General features: G+C 50.3%; 1 protein-coding gene across 1 annotated transcript; it reads right to left on the bottom strand.

The window, feature by feature from the left end:
• Window positions 1-8,251: 8,251 nt before the first annotated feature.
• Window positions 8,252-15,821, bottom strand: LOC309376601 (uncharacterized protein). Its single transcript, XM_081923058.1, has 7 exons — window positions 15,309-15,821; window positions 13,126-13,240; window positions 11,845-11,901; window positions 11,051-11,150; window positions 9,883-10,064; window positions 8,644-8,758; window positions 8,252-8,416 (listed from the first exon to the last, which is right to left on the bottom strand). Exons 1-7 carry the CDS (start codon window positions 15,329-15,331, stop codon window positions 8,400-8,402), a joined length of 609 nt encoding a protein of 202 aa, XP_081779184.1. The 5' UTR covers window positions 15,332-15,821; the 3' UTR covers window positions 8,252-8,399.
• Between the last annotated feature and the right edge of the window lie 45 nt (window positions 15,822-15,866).

The raw sequence follows: 15,866 nt of genomic DNA, 5'->3' as shown, positions 1-15,866 counted from the left end.
ATCTAGCAAGCTCTTCTCAGGTTCTGACATAACAACTGAATGGCTTCAAAGTTCTCCAAAAGCACTTTTCTGAGTTTCTGCTGCACCTGCTGAGAAGGGTCCTGCCTCTGATGGGCTCCTCGCCAAACTTCTGAGGTGCCCAGAACTCCTTGTGTGCCTCCTACTCCTTGTGTGCCTCCTACAGCAGAATTGGTTAATCAAGTTTTATCTGGACAAATATTTTCTGTCCCTCCTTACTTCATAAACAAACATAATTTAAATCCAAGAGGGAAACTGTGTGAGGTGTGCCCTAAGAGCAGAGGGTTGTTTTCAGCTGAGGAGAGGAGAGTTAATTCCCCTCCCCAGCTGGACCCCCAGGTGCCCCCTCACAAGTCTGAAAAAAGAATAGAAATAGGAAACTGCTTCCAAGCCTAATTTCAGTGCTGGGGATGGGACTCTTTTTCCAGGCAAGGCCTCTTGAGGGGCTGTGTGAACCCATGGGTGCCATGTTGGTGACCCACGGCCTAGACGACGAAACTCTTCGCCTGTCAACGTCTTGTGAGGAGAGGTTGGCAAAAACCTGCAAGGGACAGCCACAGCACTGGTGGTCAGGCATGTGCTTCGTCTGCAGCTTGTCCCAGGTTCCAATCTCTGGCGCTTCCCATTACAGGAGCGGGTGGCAGAGAAGAGCCAACTTTGCCTGAGATGGCAGGAAAATCCTCCCAGTCAAAAGTGGGTACTGCTGGAGTTAAATGGAGCAACAGTCTGGCCCTGGTATGAAACAGCTCTCCCGGCGTACTTTTGCTGCTGCTTCTGCTGCTACTAGTGGTAAAAACATAATTTAAAAAATCACACTGTGGTTTTGCGGGCAGGAAATAAGCTGCTCTCTGTCTTGAGGTGGGAGTTTCCTTGTTTGTGTCTCCGCTTCGTGCTCTGTACGCCAAGCTGAGCTTTGAACGTTGGACTTTCCTCATCATGGGATGTGCCCAGTTTTGTTCAGTCTCGGGGGGGGGGCACTGGGCTTTCCTGTGACTTCAGAGGAACTTCAGCTAAACTAAAACTAGCACACCTCCACCGAAGGCCTGTCAGAGGTTCAGCCAGAGGCTTTCAGGACTCCCGCCTGCCTGTCTGATGCATTTGAGCGAAAGACTCTGCATTTAATTCCTTCACCACCATCTCAAGCCCAACCATTGGCCCATCTACGCTCACAGTAGGAGGTGACATAAGTTTATAAAATTATGCATGATATGAAGAAAGTATACAAAGTCATTCCCCCCCCCCCCCACTTCTTATAACTCAGACATCCACCGAAGCTGAATGCTGGCAGATTAAGGACAGGTAAAAGAAAATCTTCTTGCAGCTCACTGTTAAACTATGGAACTCACTCCCACAGGGAGCAGTGATGGCCACTTTAAAAGAGGATTGCCAGTTGCTGGAAAGCAGAGGCTCTTGTGTTCAAATCCTGCTTGCACCTTTCCCACAGGCATCTGGTTGGCCACTGTGAGAACAGGATTCTGGGCCGCATGGGCCACTGGCCTGATCTAGCAGGCTCCTCTTATGCTCTTAGGACCACAACCGATGGGAATTGTGGTTCAAAACACCTGGAGGCTGCCAGGCTAGGGGAGCCTGCTCTGCAGGGAGTACTTTCCTAGCCCTGAAACCTGCGATCCCAGAGGTTGGAAACTTTTGCAGGCCAAGCAGGTGTTCTGCAATGCAAGACTAGCTAACATGCCATGTAGGGACAGGATGGGGTAGGGGAAAGATTCCTGCTACTCTTTACGGATGTAGAACATGGGTAGGCAAACTAAGGCCCAGGGGCTGGATCTGGCCCAATCGCCTTCTAAATCCGGCCCGCGGACGGTCTGGGAATCAGCGTGTTTTTACATGAGTAGAATGTGTCCTTTTATTTAAAATGCATCTCTGGGTTATATGCGGGGCACAGGAATTCGTTCATTTCCCCCCAAAAAAAATAGTCCGGCCCCCCACAAGGTCTGAGGGACAGTGGACCGGCCCCCTGCTGAAAAAGTTTACTGACGCCTGATGTAGAATCTCCCTGCTGCCCTCCCCTGAGCCTAGGCTGGCTGGGTGGGTGCAGAGGCATTGAGCAAGGCTCTTTCCATCAACAGATCCTGCCTGAGACAACAAAGGGTGGAGAAGGCTGCCTCCCTCTCCTCCTGGCTTCCCCCCACCCCACCCTCAGGCCTGTCTGGTGGCTCCCACCCTCCCAGAGGCCTCTCGGGCCTTCTCCTTTGGCGGTGCTGAGCTTTCCCTTGAACCCAGCCAGTTGCACTGTGAGGGGTTTTCCCAGCCCCAGAAATCACCTGACTTCGAAGCAACTTCCTGGAGCCTCTGTGCTGTTGCTCTTGCTGCGTGGGTGAGCAGCAGGGCAGGGCTTGTTGGGACTGGTTTCAGATTGTGTCTGTGGAGACGTGAGGCAGGGAGCTCAGCCCATCACTCAGCCTCTTGGCTTGGAGAAGCTCAGCGGGAAGGCAGAAGAAAAGGGCTTGCAAATACCTGCGATTTGGGCCTCTCTCGGTCTACCCATTGTGGGGAAAACCCCACACCCATTTCAGCCGGAGTTTATGTAACCGCTCTGAAATGCATTTGTTTAATTTATTGGTTGTACTTTTGTACCACCCCTTTCCTCCAAGGAGCTGAAGGTGGTGTACATGGTTCCCCCCACCCTCTCATATAATGCGCTCAACAACCCTGCAAGGTAGGTTAGACTAAGAGGCAGTGGCAGGCGGCAGGTCACCCAGAGAGCTTCATGGCTGAGGGTGGGGGAGGGATGTGAACCCTGGTTTCCCCAGTTCTAGTCCAACACACTAACCACTCTAGGAGCCAGTGTGGTGTGATAGGGTGTCAGTCTATGACCTGGGAGACCAGAGTTCGAATCTCCACTCGGCTATGAAGCTCACTGGGTGGGGCCAGTCCTCATCTCTTAGCCTAATCTACTCGCAAGGTTGTTGTGAGGATGAAATGGTGAGGAGAACCAGGTACGCCACCTTGAAATCCTTTGGAGATGAAGGTGGTATATAAATAATTCTTTCTTTCTTTCTTTCTTTCTTTCTTTCTTTCTTTCTTTCTTTCTTTCTTTCTTTCTTTCTTTCTTTCTTTACATACATACATACATACATACATACATACATACATGCCACACTCGGTCAATCAGCTCCACAGGTCCAGCTGTATGGACAGCCATTGATCTGCTCCCTGGAGCTTCAAGGAGGGCAGCAGCCAAGTAGACATGAGTGACTCTGATGGCTTCCAGGCTCCCTAAGCTGCCTTATACTCAGTCAGACCATTGGTCCATCTAGCTCAGTATTGTCTACACTAACTGGCAGCTGCTTCAGGGGGGAGACATTCCCTGCCCTCGCTAGGGATTGAACCTGGGACCTTCTGCACGCAAGACAGATGCTCTACCCTTCACTGTGAGGGTTGTCACATTGAAGGCAACAGAGGAGGCATTGCAGCATTTAAAAATTCTGCTGTCACACCTGTCCATGGGGCGATAGCTCCTTCCATCTGCAGCCTTATCTTCTGCTCACCTCTCTCTGCCTTTCCAGATACAGCTCCCTGTAGAGACCAGGAAGACAGAGCAGCCTCACCCAGTCTGAGCCAAGGTGGAAGGGGAATCCCCTCCTTCCCTACCTCCCCACTCCCCCCACCCCACCGTGATTATAGATAAACAAGGAAAGAGTTTCCTCTGGCCGTGGGGACAGAGACTGGGCACTGCTGAGCTCCAAGCCCAACAGGAAGCATAATCACAAATAGGCAAAGGTTGTCCGGCTTAGTTGGGTTCCTATGATACAGGGCTAGTGTGCTTTGTAGTCCTTACCTTGGTTGACCTCTAAACAACTCAGAGTGCTGTTGTTCCCATTTTGCAGGTGAGGAACTAGTTTCTGGTGGAGACAGATTGTAGTGAGAACAGGGTGCTGGGCTACATGCGCCTCTGGCCTGATGCAGCCCCCAGGCTCTTCTTATGCAATAAGTTGAGCTTTGAACGGATGTTCCCATCCCATCATTTGATTCTCTGGACTACAGTGATATGTGGGGGGGGGGGGTTCCCCTCTCCTTCTGCTGCGTAGAAGGACCCCAAGGAAGCAGGCGGGTTTTTCCAGAGGAGAGCAGCAGGACAAAGAAAGCACAGGGCAAGCTGAAAACTGCTCGGAGTCCCGTTCTTTCTAGGCACAGGGCAAGCAGAAGTGTGGACAAGCCCAAAGTCTTTCTTCACGTAGCGCATAGTTAAACTATTGGAACTCACTTCTACAGGGGACAGTGATGGCCACCAACTTGGATGGCTCTAAAAGAGGGTTGGACAAAATCATAAGGTTATTGATGGCTACGAGCCAGGATGGCTAGGCTTTGCCTCCGCAGTTTGGAAGCAACCATGCTTCTGAACGTCAGTATAGGATGCTGGACTAGACTGGCCACTGGCCTGATCCAGAAGGCACTTCTTACATTCCTATGTTCCTCCCTCCCTTGTGCTGCCCGTTGCCCCAGGCTGGCATGCTCACCTCCCTTCTGACATGGCATCCAGCTCATCCCCATTCCCAGCAGCCTTTCCACAGAACGAGATGCTTCCTGCCCTCTCCTGCATGACTCATCCTGTGCCTGGGGAAGGCAGCTGCCATCGGGCTGCACCTTGCCTATCCTTTCCTCTGGAAGAGACCTGGGCTGGGAAATGCCCGTCAGAAGATCAGAAGCAAAGAGGAAACCTCTCCTCTGATGGGATGTGGGAGCCAGTGGCTGAGCCCTGGGCAAGCTGGAATAATAAATCGTCATCCAGGGGACCATGTGCCTGAGCATGTTCAGAGTTTCTTTCTCATCCCACCTATCGCAGTGTCATGGTTAGAGTGCTGGCCTAGGGACCTGACAGACCAAATCCCTACTCAGTCATGAAGCTCACTGGGTCACCTTGTAAAGGTAAAGGGACCCCTGACCATTAGGTCCAGTCGTGACTGACTCTGGGGTTGCGGCACTCATCTCGCTCTATAGGCCAAGGGAGCCGGCGTTTGTCCGCAGACAGCTTCCGGGTCATGTGGCCAGCATGACTAAGCTGCTTCTGGTGAACCAGGGCAGCACACGGAAACGCCATTTACCTTCCCGCCGGAGTGGTACCTATTTATCTACTTGCACTTTGACGTGCTTTTGAACTGCTAGGTTGGCAGGAGCTGGGACAGAGCAACAGGAGCTCACCCCGTCGTGGGGATTCTAACCGCCGACCTCCTGATCTGCAAGTCCTAGGCTCTGTGGTTTAACCCACAGCGCCACCCGTGTCCCTAGGGTAACCCTGAGTGATGACCAATCTCTTAGCCTTACCAACCTCAAGGTTGTAGTGAGGATGAAGAGTGAGAGACCATGCATGTCAGCTTGAGCTTCCAATCTGTGACAGCTATGACAGCAAGCAGTACCTTTAAAGTGGGGTTTTAAATTTACTTGAGAGAGTATTTATCATGGCCTTAACCTGATTTCCTTTCCTGCTTTTTTACAAGTCCTTTGAATTTAGGTGCATGATCCACTACATTACTGGCTTGCTTTAATGCAAGAGTTAAACACACATGCTTCTCTCCTTTTCACTGAAATGGGCAGGGCTAAGTTGTCCTTAGCTTGGCTAGGTGGCATCCCAAATTTGCAAGAGAGAGGTGTCCCTACCCCTGTGTACAAACAACAGCTCTGAGGGGAAATAATACTACAATTATAAGCAGATGATGGAAGTTATTTCACAGCTGCTGCCTGTGATCTTTGAGAATTCTCGGAAGGGGAGTGTTGTCCCTACCTTCAAAAGAGGAGGAAAGGTGGATCCAGGAAATGACAGACTAGCCAGGGCTGAACTCTGCAGCAGCACTACTAAGGGGTTGGTCTGTGAGTATCAAGAAAAGAATGCATTGATTACTAGGAGCCAGGATGAGTTTACCAAGAATAAGTTGTGCCAGGGAAACTTTATCTCCTTTGCTGATTGAGTTACTAGGTCATTGGTGGGCAAGGCATGCACACACTACATCTTGGTTTCAACAAAGCCATCCACAAGGGCTCCCACAATCTCCTTGTTAAAAACATGGGCTGGATAATAACACTGTTAGGTGGATCCACGGGTGGTTGAGCAACCATAGCCACCGAAGCTCGCTGTGAATGGCTCTGCGTCAGCCTGGAGGGAAGTTTCAAGAGGACTGCAACAGGATTCATAGAATCATAGAACTGTAGAGTTGGAAGGGCCCCCCAAAGTTCAGCTAGTCCAACCCCCTGCAATGCAGGAATCACAGCTCTAGACTCCCTGACAGATGGCCACCCAACCTCTCTTTAAAAACCTCCAATGAAGGAGAGGCCACCATCTTCCGAAGGAGTCCGTTGCACTGTCAAACAGCTCTTAGCACCAGTATGTTCTTCGTAAGGTTCAGTCAGAATCTCCTTTGCTGTCATTTAAATCCATTGGTTCACATCCTTCCCTCTGGAGCAGCAGAAAACAATCTTGCTCCATCTTCCCTGTGCCAGCCCTTCAGGTATTTGAAGTTGGGTATCATATCACCTTTCAGTTTTCTCCAGGCTAAACATCCCCAGCTCCCTCAACCATTCCTCATAAGGCTTTGTTTCCAGACCCTTTATCACTTTGGTCTCCCTCTTCTGCACACATTCCAGTTTGCTGAAGACGTCAGAGACTATCTTGATTGTGAGACTGACGGACTCCAGCTACAAAAGCTGAGGCTGCTGAACAGACTATTGCAATGCGGTATTATTTAGGGGGGTGTTGCAGGAGGCTGTACCTGTTACTGGTATTATTTTTGTGTGGAAATTGTTCAATTATTTCTATGTGAAAAAATTTCAAATTGGGAACTTTTTGATTGGGGGGGGGTTATGTTTGTAATTATTTGATATGTTTGTAATTTCCACCTTGAACATGTTTTGAACTATGGAAAGGTGGCATACAAATAAAATAATGTATCTATGTATGTATTTTGTCAATATGGTTGGAAAGTACAAAGCATTCTGCTGCTCATCAATTTTCTAAATGACTTGTCTGAGCGTGTAGAGAGGGTGCCTATCTAATCTGCAGGTTGAATGAAGCTGGGAGGAACAGCTTAAACCACAGAAAGAAGAATCAAGTTTCAGAATGATATTGACAGGCTGGAATGCTGGACTGAAACCTACAAGATGAGATTCAGAAGAGATAAACATAAAGTCCTGCATTTAGGTACCAGGAATCAGGGACGCAAGTATTTTCTCCCTCTCTCACAACATTTCTCTTGATCTCCCACATCAAGTATGGAGATTAGGCTAGATCACGGCCTATAACCTCCACACCACACACCACCAGCTCTGACTCAATCCCTGTCACCCCATCCTTCCTCCAGAAGCTGGTCTCCGTGGCCTTTAGATCTGAAAGCAGGGAGACCTTTTAGAATTAGCCAGCTAGCCAGCAAACAGAGAAGGCTATGGGTGCCACCTAGTGGCAGCACCCTCCATAGCACCAAAAGCACCACAGACCATGGTCAGAATGCAGGCAGAGAGAGGTGCCAACCCACCAGTCAAGGTCACACACAAATGTTGTCTACCCCCCTGCCCCATTCCTGTTTGCATCCATCTGTTTGCCTCTTGGAGACCCATGGAGCTTTATCTGATCAAAGCCCCCATAGCCTGGAGTTTCTTTTGAATCTCAGGCAAGAAAATTCTCATGGAGGACATGACTCCAAATGGGCCTAGTTACAGACCCTCCAAGTGTTCCTCTTTTCCAGAAACGTCCCTGATTTAGAGAAGCCGTCCCAGTTTCTGATTTGATCCCGGAATGTCCCACTTTTCCTTAGGATGTCCCTAATTTCATTGGAGAAATGTTGGACAGGTATGGAGTTATCTGACCGCCCCCCCCCCCCAGCCACCTAAAGGCAACCCAGTATAGCCCAGAGGCCCCCTTGTCACAAAGGTTCTGGCTTTGGGATTAATTAGGGTTGCCATACATCCGGAATTTCCCAGACATCGCTGGGATCTGGCCATCGGAAACAGTGTCCAGTGTCTCTGGACTGTCTGAACCACAATGCGCAGCATGGCTGCCTTTCTCCACCCCTCTGCTTGCCACCTTCTGGGACACTGTTGCTTCCACATTTGAGGTATGCCAGAAAGGAAGCTCACAGCCTGTGGCGTCTACACTCTGGAACTCCCTGCCTATTGACATCAGGCAGAGGCCTTCATTGCACTCTTTTCCGGCACCTGCTTAAAAGCTCAACAACTTTTGTGTCCAGATTTTCACTTTTTGAAATATAGCAACCCCTAGATTATTTAATCCTGTTTATTTTATCAGTGAGCCTGTGCAATTCAGGAGGTTAGGGACAGAGATGTGGGTTCCAGTTCTCCTTCCACAAGGGGCTTTTTATGCAACTTTGAGCATGCCTCTCTTGCTTTCAGCCGCCTTCTGTTCCTAGTCTGTAAGACTAGGGAGAGGGAAGCTCTGAAAGGAAGCAGAACAATATACAGGTGGTGAAACATATTGCAGGATGAAACTCACAGCAGCAAAGCCCATTTGGGAGAAACCAGCTTCTTGCCTACTTCCACCACCCCTCCGGCATCTCGCCACCCTGCAAGTTCTCCTCCTCTGCCACCTTGACCTGCCAAACCACCATATAGCTTCCCCTTCCATCACCAGCTTGAGGTCCCCTGTCCTTTGGGCTCACTTGCCTGCTGCAGCCTGTGTCCTCTGGCCACCAGCCTCTGTGTAGCATCCCAGGGCCTCTTGGGCATCGCTCTTCCCTTCCATGTCCTGCAGCCACAGAGTCGGGTCCTGCCTTTGGAACTGCACCAAACAGAGGGCTTGATTCATTCATTTATTATTTTACTTGTTGCATTTATATATCACTTTTTTCCTTTGAGGAGCTCAAGATGGCCTATGCGGTTCTTTGCCCACCCCCTCCATTTTATCCTCACAACTACCCTGTGGGGTAGGTGGAGGCTGAGAGGCAGTGACTGTCCCACAAGGTCACCCAGTGAGCTTCATTGCTAAGTGGTGATTCGAACCCAGGTCTTGGCCCTACACTCTTAACGCTACACCACATCAGCTTGGCTGACATTGATGCTCTGCTGTGCAACTCATTCTGCTCAGGAGCAGCCTGCATCTCCCACAGCAAAGCCATGGGAGGTGGGAGACTGGACTCAGGGTTGTTGCAGAGGGAGAAGGATGGGATAGGAGGTGGAGGAGAGATCAGCCAGCTGGGGAGGGGCTGGGCTGGCTGCCGCCGGTTGAGCAAGTGTCACTTCTGTTGCCATGGATAGACACCCAGCAAGGGCAGGGTAGACTGAGAGGTGGGAGACTGGACTCAGGGTTGTTGCAGAGGGAGAAGGATGGGATATGAATTTCAACAAGAGATGATCTGTAGGGTGGGGGGACCAGTATTAAGTTCTGCTGCCCAAGACCATTAGCACAGCTTGAACGCAGCTCCATTCTCTCCCTTTGGTGGGGCTTCCCCAGAGGACCTTCCCGCTGGCGTTCTCCAGTCTGTCCTCAGTTCGGCATGGCCTTAGCCCTTGGGATTTGCAAAATAATAATTGCAAAAATAAAACCTTGCCTTGGGGCACAGGTACGTGGAGGCCCTTCCATTAGGAGTGGCCCTCCAGATATAGAATCATAGAACTGTAGAGTTAGAAGGAACCTCAAGGGCCATCTAGTCCAACCCACTGCACTGCAGGAATTACAGCTGAAGAATTCCTGTCCATCACCTTCCCAGGTAGCCCATTCCACTGAGACTCCACTTCCCATCAGCCCCAGAACAGCCAGGGACAATGGCAAAAGCTGCAAGTCCTGACAGCTTTGGGGGGGGGGGTACAGATGTGCCCCCCACCCCTGCCCTACCATCTTTCCAGCTGAAGAGGAGCCTTGAGGAAGTGACTCCTGGGAAAGGGGGGTTTCCGCTACAGGCCCACCTGCACAAGCAGTTCTTGCTGCTCCCTGAGCAGCTCCAGGTAGCGGCTGCTCCACAGGAGCTTCTCAGCTCGCAGCTCCTGACTGATGTGCTGCACCTCGGCCTCCAGACCCACCAGCTGCCCCAGCATGGCACTGCTGGACTCCTGGAGCATCTGTACCATCTTCCCCAGCTTCTCAGCACCTGGAAACACCAAGATCATAGAATCGTAAAGTAGGAAAGGATCAAAGGCTCATCTCTAGTTCAAGCCCCTGTGACGCAGGATGTTAGATACCTTGCCCTAACAGCCTCTGCCTGTGAACTTCAGGCAATCCTCAGACAAGAAACCCAGAGGTTGGTGGCAACAGAGCCTTTGCAGAAGGTCCCAACCTCAGTCCCTGGCATCTTCTGCTAACACAATCCCAAATTGTAGGGGGAAAGACCCTTCTCTCGGCCTGAGACCCTGGAGAACCATTTGCTCCTAAGGTGGACAAAGCTGGTTTCCATGGACTAATGGGGTGGAATGGGAGGAGATGTCATTGGATCTGGCCACACAGGGCCCCATCTAGCCCATCACCCTGTCCTCACAGTAGCCAACCAGATGTCCCCAAAGGGAAGCCCACAAGCAAGATGTGAGAGCAATGGCCATCTCTCACTCTTGCTCACCACCATTCCATGATTCTGTCCATGAAAGTTCCATTTATGAATCATAAAAAAAACTAAGAGGCCTGCAGCAGCTGGATCAGGCCAAAGGAGGCCCATCTAGTCCAGCCTCCTGTTTTCACTGTGGCCAACCAACCTCATGCCCCAAAGGGAAAACTGAAAGCAGGCCTTGAGCACAACGGCAGCACTCTCCCCACCAAACTATGGCACACACCCTTGAAGGCAGTGATGGCTACCCACTTGGATGGACAAATTTGTGGAGGATAAAGCTACCAAAGGCTACTAGCCACAATGGCTGAGTTCCACCTTCACTGTCAGAGGCAGCATGCCCTGGAATCTCAGGTGGGCAGGGTCCTGCTTGTGGGCTTCCCACAGGTATCTATTTGGCCACTGTGAGAACGAGATGCTGGATTAGATGGGCTCCTTTGCACAGAAAGCAGGATGGAAGGCCAGCCCTTTTATGAGAAGATGTAACCCCTTCATCTCGCTCCCTCCCCCCCCAACATGCCCATCATAAGTCTACAAACCTGCCTCTTGGGGCTCAGGGGTTGTTGGTGAGGAGAGGAGCCCATCTCCTTGGTGGGCTTCACTGATGTCCTCCAGCCATGAAGTCATTGACGAACAAGCCTAAGACAGCAGCAGAGGGTGAGAACATCAAACTCAAGGTTTTATTGTGGATTGGGGGGGGTCAGTCTAGTCCCTTCCAATTCGTGGGGTCCTGTACCCAGTGAGGGTTAGTTAGTTTGTTAAACTAGGCAGACAAGTTTCTTTGTAAAACAATGACCTTAGCTGGCCACTTAAGTATCTTCATCAGCATCCCAAAAGAATGAGCCAGGTAGCAAAAGCTACAGCTGAGTGATGGTTCCCACTGGGTTAATGGGCACATTAACATCCATCCACCATTCCTAGCTGCTGGGTAGGAGAACAGCAGCCAGAGTGAGCTGGAAGCTGGAGACATAGAGACATGCTTCCTCTATGCTGGATCCAAAGCTGTGACAAATGGAGAAGCAAGATCTGTTGGGGTGTTGACGTTGTGAGCCCCTCCATCTTCATCCTCAGGTTGTATATATGTGTAAATAAAACTATGTACTCTAAAGACACCACAGTCTCCTCTGACCATCATTCCAAGAAATCCGAACCCTGGGTAAGCTCCTGGAACCCCAGGATGCTCTCACGATTTGGAGACTGGGGTTGCGTATAACAGTATTTTAGACCCCCAGCCTTTATAACACTCTGACACCCCGAAGGCTGAGGTGTCTTTTTAGCTTTGATAGAGGTGGCATTGGGGTGGGGGGTTACTTGCAAGATTCAGGGCTGTTACCTCCTGCACAAGGTCAAAGGCGGCTTCCCAGCAGAGCTTGTAACAGAACAAGATAACCTGTGGAGGTGGCAAGAGAGCAATTAGAAGGACAAGGAAATCCCACCCACCCCCTTTCTCACCTGAGGGTGCATTACTTGTCCTACCAATCTGCCTCACATTTACAGCATTATATCTGCCAGGGCTTCCCCAAAAGAATCTAGGGCAAGTGCAAACCTCTGAGCCACAATGCGCAGCATGGCTGCCTTTCTCCACCCCTCTGCTTGCCACCCTCTGGGATGCTGGTGCTTCCACATTTGAGGAATGCCAGAAAGGAAGCTCACAGTCTGCGGCGTCTACACTCTGGAACTCCCTGCCTCTTGATATCAGGCAGAGGCCTTCATTGCGCTCTTTTCCAGCACCTGCTAAAAACATTTTTGTTTAGACAAGCCTATGCAGATGCTTAGAAAGCTGATGTGGGTTTTAATCTGTTTTATTGGTTTTACCTTTAGAATGTTTTGTGTGTGTGTGTTTTTAAAGTTGTTTTTCTGATAAATTTATTGCTTTGTTCTCTTTGTAAACCACTTTGAGGGTTGTTGTTTTTTACAATCAAGCAGTAGATAGGTATTATGAAACAAATAAATAAGGAGTAGGAAGTAGAGAGTTTAAAAAACAAGACACAATTAAAAAGGAAGTTTAAAACCCACACACAAACCCCATAGAACCTCCCCCAATTCACTATAACCCATACCCTCCAACATTTCTCCGATGAAAATAGAGACATCCTAAGGAAAAGCGGGACATTCTGGGATCAAATCAGAAATGGGGATGGCTTCTGTAAATCCAGGACTGTCCTTGGAAAATAGGGTCTGCTAACCAACATGCAAACTTTTCAAAATTTAAAAGTGAAATGTGTGTACCCTAACTCTTTCCCCACCAAGCGATTTTAGAAGTCTGTTGTTACTCTGGAAAAGCTATCACTAAATGGAACTTTGTTTCTTCTTGAAAAACAACAACAAACCCCGTCCATATTGCATCAAGTGGTCAGTTGCAAGCCCACAACACTGGCAGAGATGGGGGTGTAGCCGGTGCCTAAATGGTGCCGTTTCCCGCCTGCCTACTCCACTGCAAAAGTTCAGCAAGGTCCGTTTGTGCAAAGGCAAAACTCAGTGATCTCCTGAAAGGCTCCTCCCCTTTGGGTGACTGATCCCAGAGGGGAAAACATGAGCTGGTGTTGTTTCACCCAGTCACAGGGCTACTCCCAGCCTGCTAATGGAAGTCCTACACTACTACACATATACTAACCCACACAGCTCGCCAGAGGAGAAGAAGCCCATCCAGGGCTTTTGGCACCAGCGCCAAAAGCAACTTGAAGCCAGCTCTGGGGTGGAGCAGCCTCTTGTGGGGCACCATGGCACCTCTGCAGAAGAAAGAGGAGAAACTGTGGGTCTCATAAACACCACCTTGGCAAAAAGGCAGGAAGTGCCCAGGATCAGCTAATGACTACAGCGCATCTTCTTTCCTGATATTTGTCATGGTTGACATTGCATCTCACACACACACACACACACACAGAGAGAGAGAGAGAGAGAGAGAGAGACAGACAGACAGACAGACAGACAGACAGACAGACAGAGGCATGTTGTGCAGAATTTGCATCCTGCCCCCAGGATGCCTGCCTTGACCCACGCACCCACCCACCCAGCAGAGTACCATCTTCACCTGCTCTCGCTCCACTGCTGCAAGCAAAACCAGGTGCCCAAGACAGAGACTGGGATTATGGCTTCCCCTCTGGGATGCTGCCTTGGGAGGGATAAGCGCCTGCCTGACCCAAGAGGATCAGTGCAAGAGAGGAAGGGCGATTAGCCCTTTCATTAGGTCTTAATCTCACCTCTCCTTGCCTCTCATTTCCAGGCATTGCTCGTGCTCTGGGAACAGGTTACAGGGCTCCCAAACCTCAGGTCCCAGCCACACCTGAAAGCCCACAGAGCCACTCGCTTGCTGAAAGCTAAGCAGGGCTGGCCAGTGGCTGGCTAAGAGACCTCCCACGAGCCACACAGACACTGCCTGGGGCTCCAAGATGGAAGCAGTTCTTGCTGCTAATGCAGACTGAAGCTCTGCACAATTTGCAAGCTCCTAAGGGGCACAGAGGAACGCAGGTGGCACTGTGGGTTAAACCACAGAGCCTAGGACTTGCCAATCAGAAGGTCGGTGGTTCGAATCCCTGCGCCGGGGTGAGCTCCTGTTGCTTGGTCCCTGCTCCTGCCAATCTAGCAGTTCGAAAGCATGTCAAAGTGCAAGTAGATAAATAGGTACCGCTCCGGCGGGAAGGTAAATGGCGTTTCCATGCGCTGCTCTGGTTCTCCAGAAGCGGCTTAGTCATGCTGGCCACATGACCCGGAAGCTGTACGCCAGCTCCCTTGGCCAATAAAGCAAGATGAGCACCACAACCCGAGTCCATCACGACTGGACCTAATGGTCAAGGGTCCCTTTACCTTTACCTTTAAGGGGCACAGAAATCCTCTCAGCAAGGCAGCAAATCTCCCTTTGGGCATCTCTGCAAAGGAAGCCTTCATGAGGGAGGCTCACAGATATTAGTTCTCTTTTGTGCAGATGCCTGACCTCAAGGAGAGCTAGCCTCATTACTTGCCAAGAGCCAGGTCCACACCTCCCCATTGCAAACCCCAAACACTGTCACACTACAAGGAGCCACCCAAGGAGGCCTGCCAGGTTTTTTTTTTGGGGGGGGGGGTGAAGTCTCCCCACCCTTGTCCCAGGATGAAGCTGCCTCCACTTCCTTGTAGAGGCAAGCAACAGCTCACCAGAAGTCATTATTTAAAAAGTTTAATACAGTAGTTCCCAAAGTAGGTGGTAGTTTTTATTGTTGTAAACAGCTTTGATATACTTTGGATGATATAGCGGTATACAAATATTTTTACAAATAAATAAGGATTGATCTTCCTCTTCCTGGCTGCAATAAAAAATGGCAGTAATAATAAATCAACTGAAAATATGCTGCCTTTACTTAACACCCAAGATCTTTTGCCTATGTGGGCTGCCTTCCTCTGCACCTAATGTCAGGGCCCAGACCTAGAAATTCCCAATACTTCCCTTGGGAACTCCAGGAACCCCCTTAGAAGCCAGGTGTCCCAGTGCATTTTGCCTAACTTGCTATCCTCCTTTCAATGGCTTTCTTGCCATCCTTACCACAACGTAAGTTTAAATGCTAAAGGGGTTCCAATGTGGCAAAGGGAGGTGACTTGTGATTTATCTTGGTGTTGGTGGGAGGTTTGGTTGTAGGGTCTGACTTTTAACATCTAGGCTGAAGGCACTCTTGGCTGGTTACTTCCTAGCTGGATTCCTCTGTCTGAGGTGCCTTTGTTTAAATGCTGATTGGCAGGGGGAGGAGTGGCGAGAAAAAGGGATGAGCCAGAGAGGAGGCAAACAGCAGACTTATCCATGAAGGTGGTTGCACACATTTCACACACCTGCCCAGGTGATGCTCCTGCATCTTCGGTCACAGATTTCTCCACCATTCCCATAATTTTGAATCCTTGAAATTCAGGGAGGTGTGACAACAGAGTGCAAAACTGGAACAGCCCAAATGATGAAAGCAGAACTGGGTGATTTTCAGGTGCTTGTTTTGGAAATCCATGTCTCTGGTTCCTTTGCTCCCTGCTAACAAGAAGATGCCCAATTCCACGACCACCTGGCGTCCCCACGTCTCAGAAGGCCTCTCCCAAGTGCTTCAGGCTGGATACACCAACGGCCACAATCAGGTGAGCCGACAAAACTCGCCAGCACAGACATCAGAGAACTCCCTCCCAAGCCCCGCTCCCCAGCACTTGCCCAGGTGCTCCTGCTAGGGCCTGCTTGCCTCTCCCCGGAGCTCTTGGCTGCAAAAGGGCTTCCCTGTCTTGATGCAATGGTGCCTTGCAGACCACCACCAGCAGGATCTGGCCCTGACCCAGGCTGGCTGGCCAGCTAGGTCTCCCCACCCCCACCCCCAGAATAAGACATGCCTCCTGCTCAGAAACAAGCTCAGT

This window comes from Podarcis melisellensis, assembly GCF_964234715.1.
Source record: "Podarcis melisellensis genome assembly, chromosome: 8".
Lineage (NCBI taxonomy): Eukaryota > Metazoa > Chordata > Lepidosauria > Squamata > Lacertidae > Podarcis > Podarcis melisellensis.
Note: the sequence above shows the minus strand (reverse complement) of the source record. Positions and strands in the feature narration are given on the sequence as shown.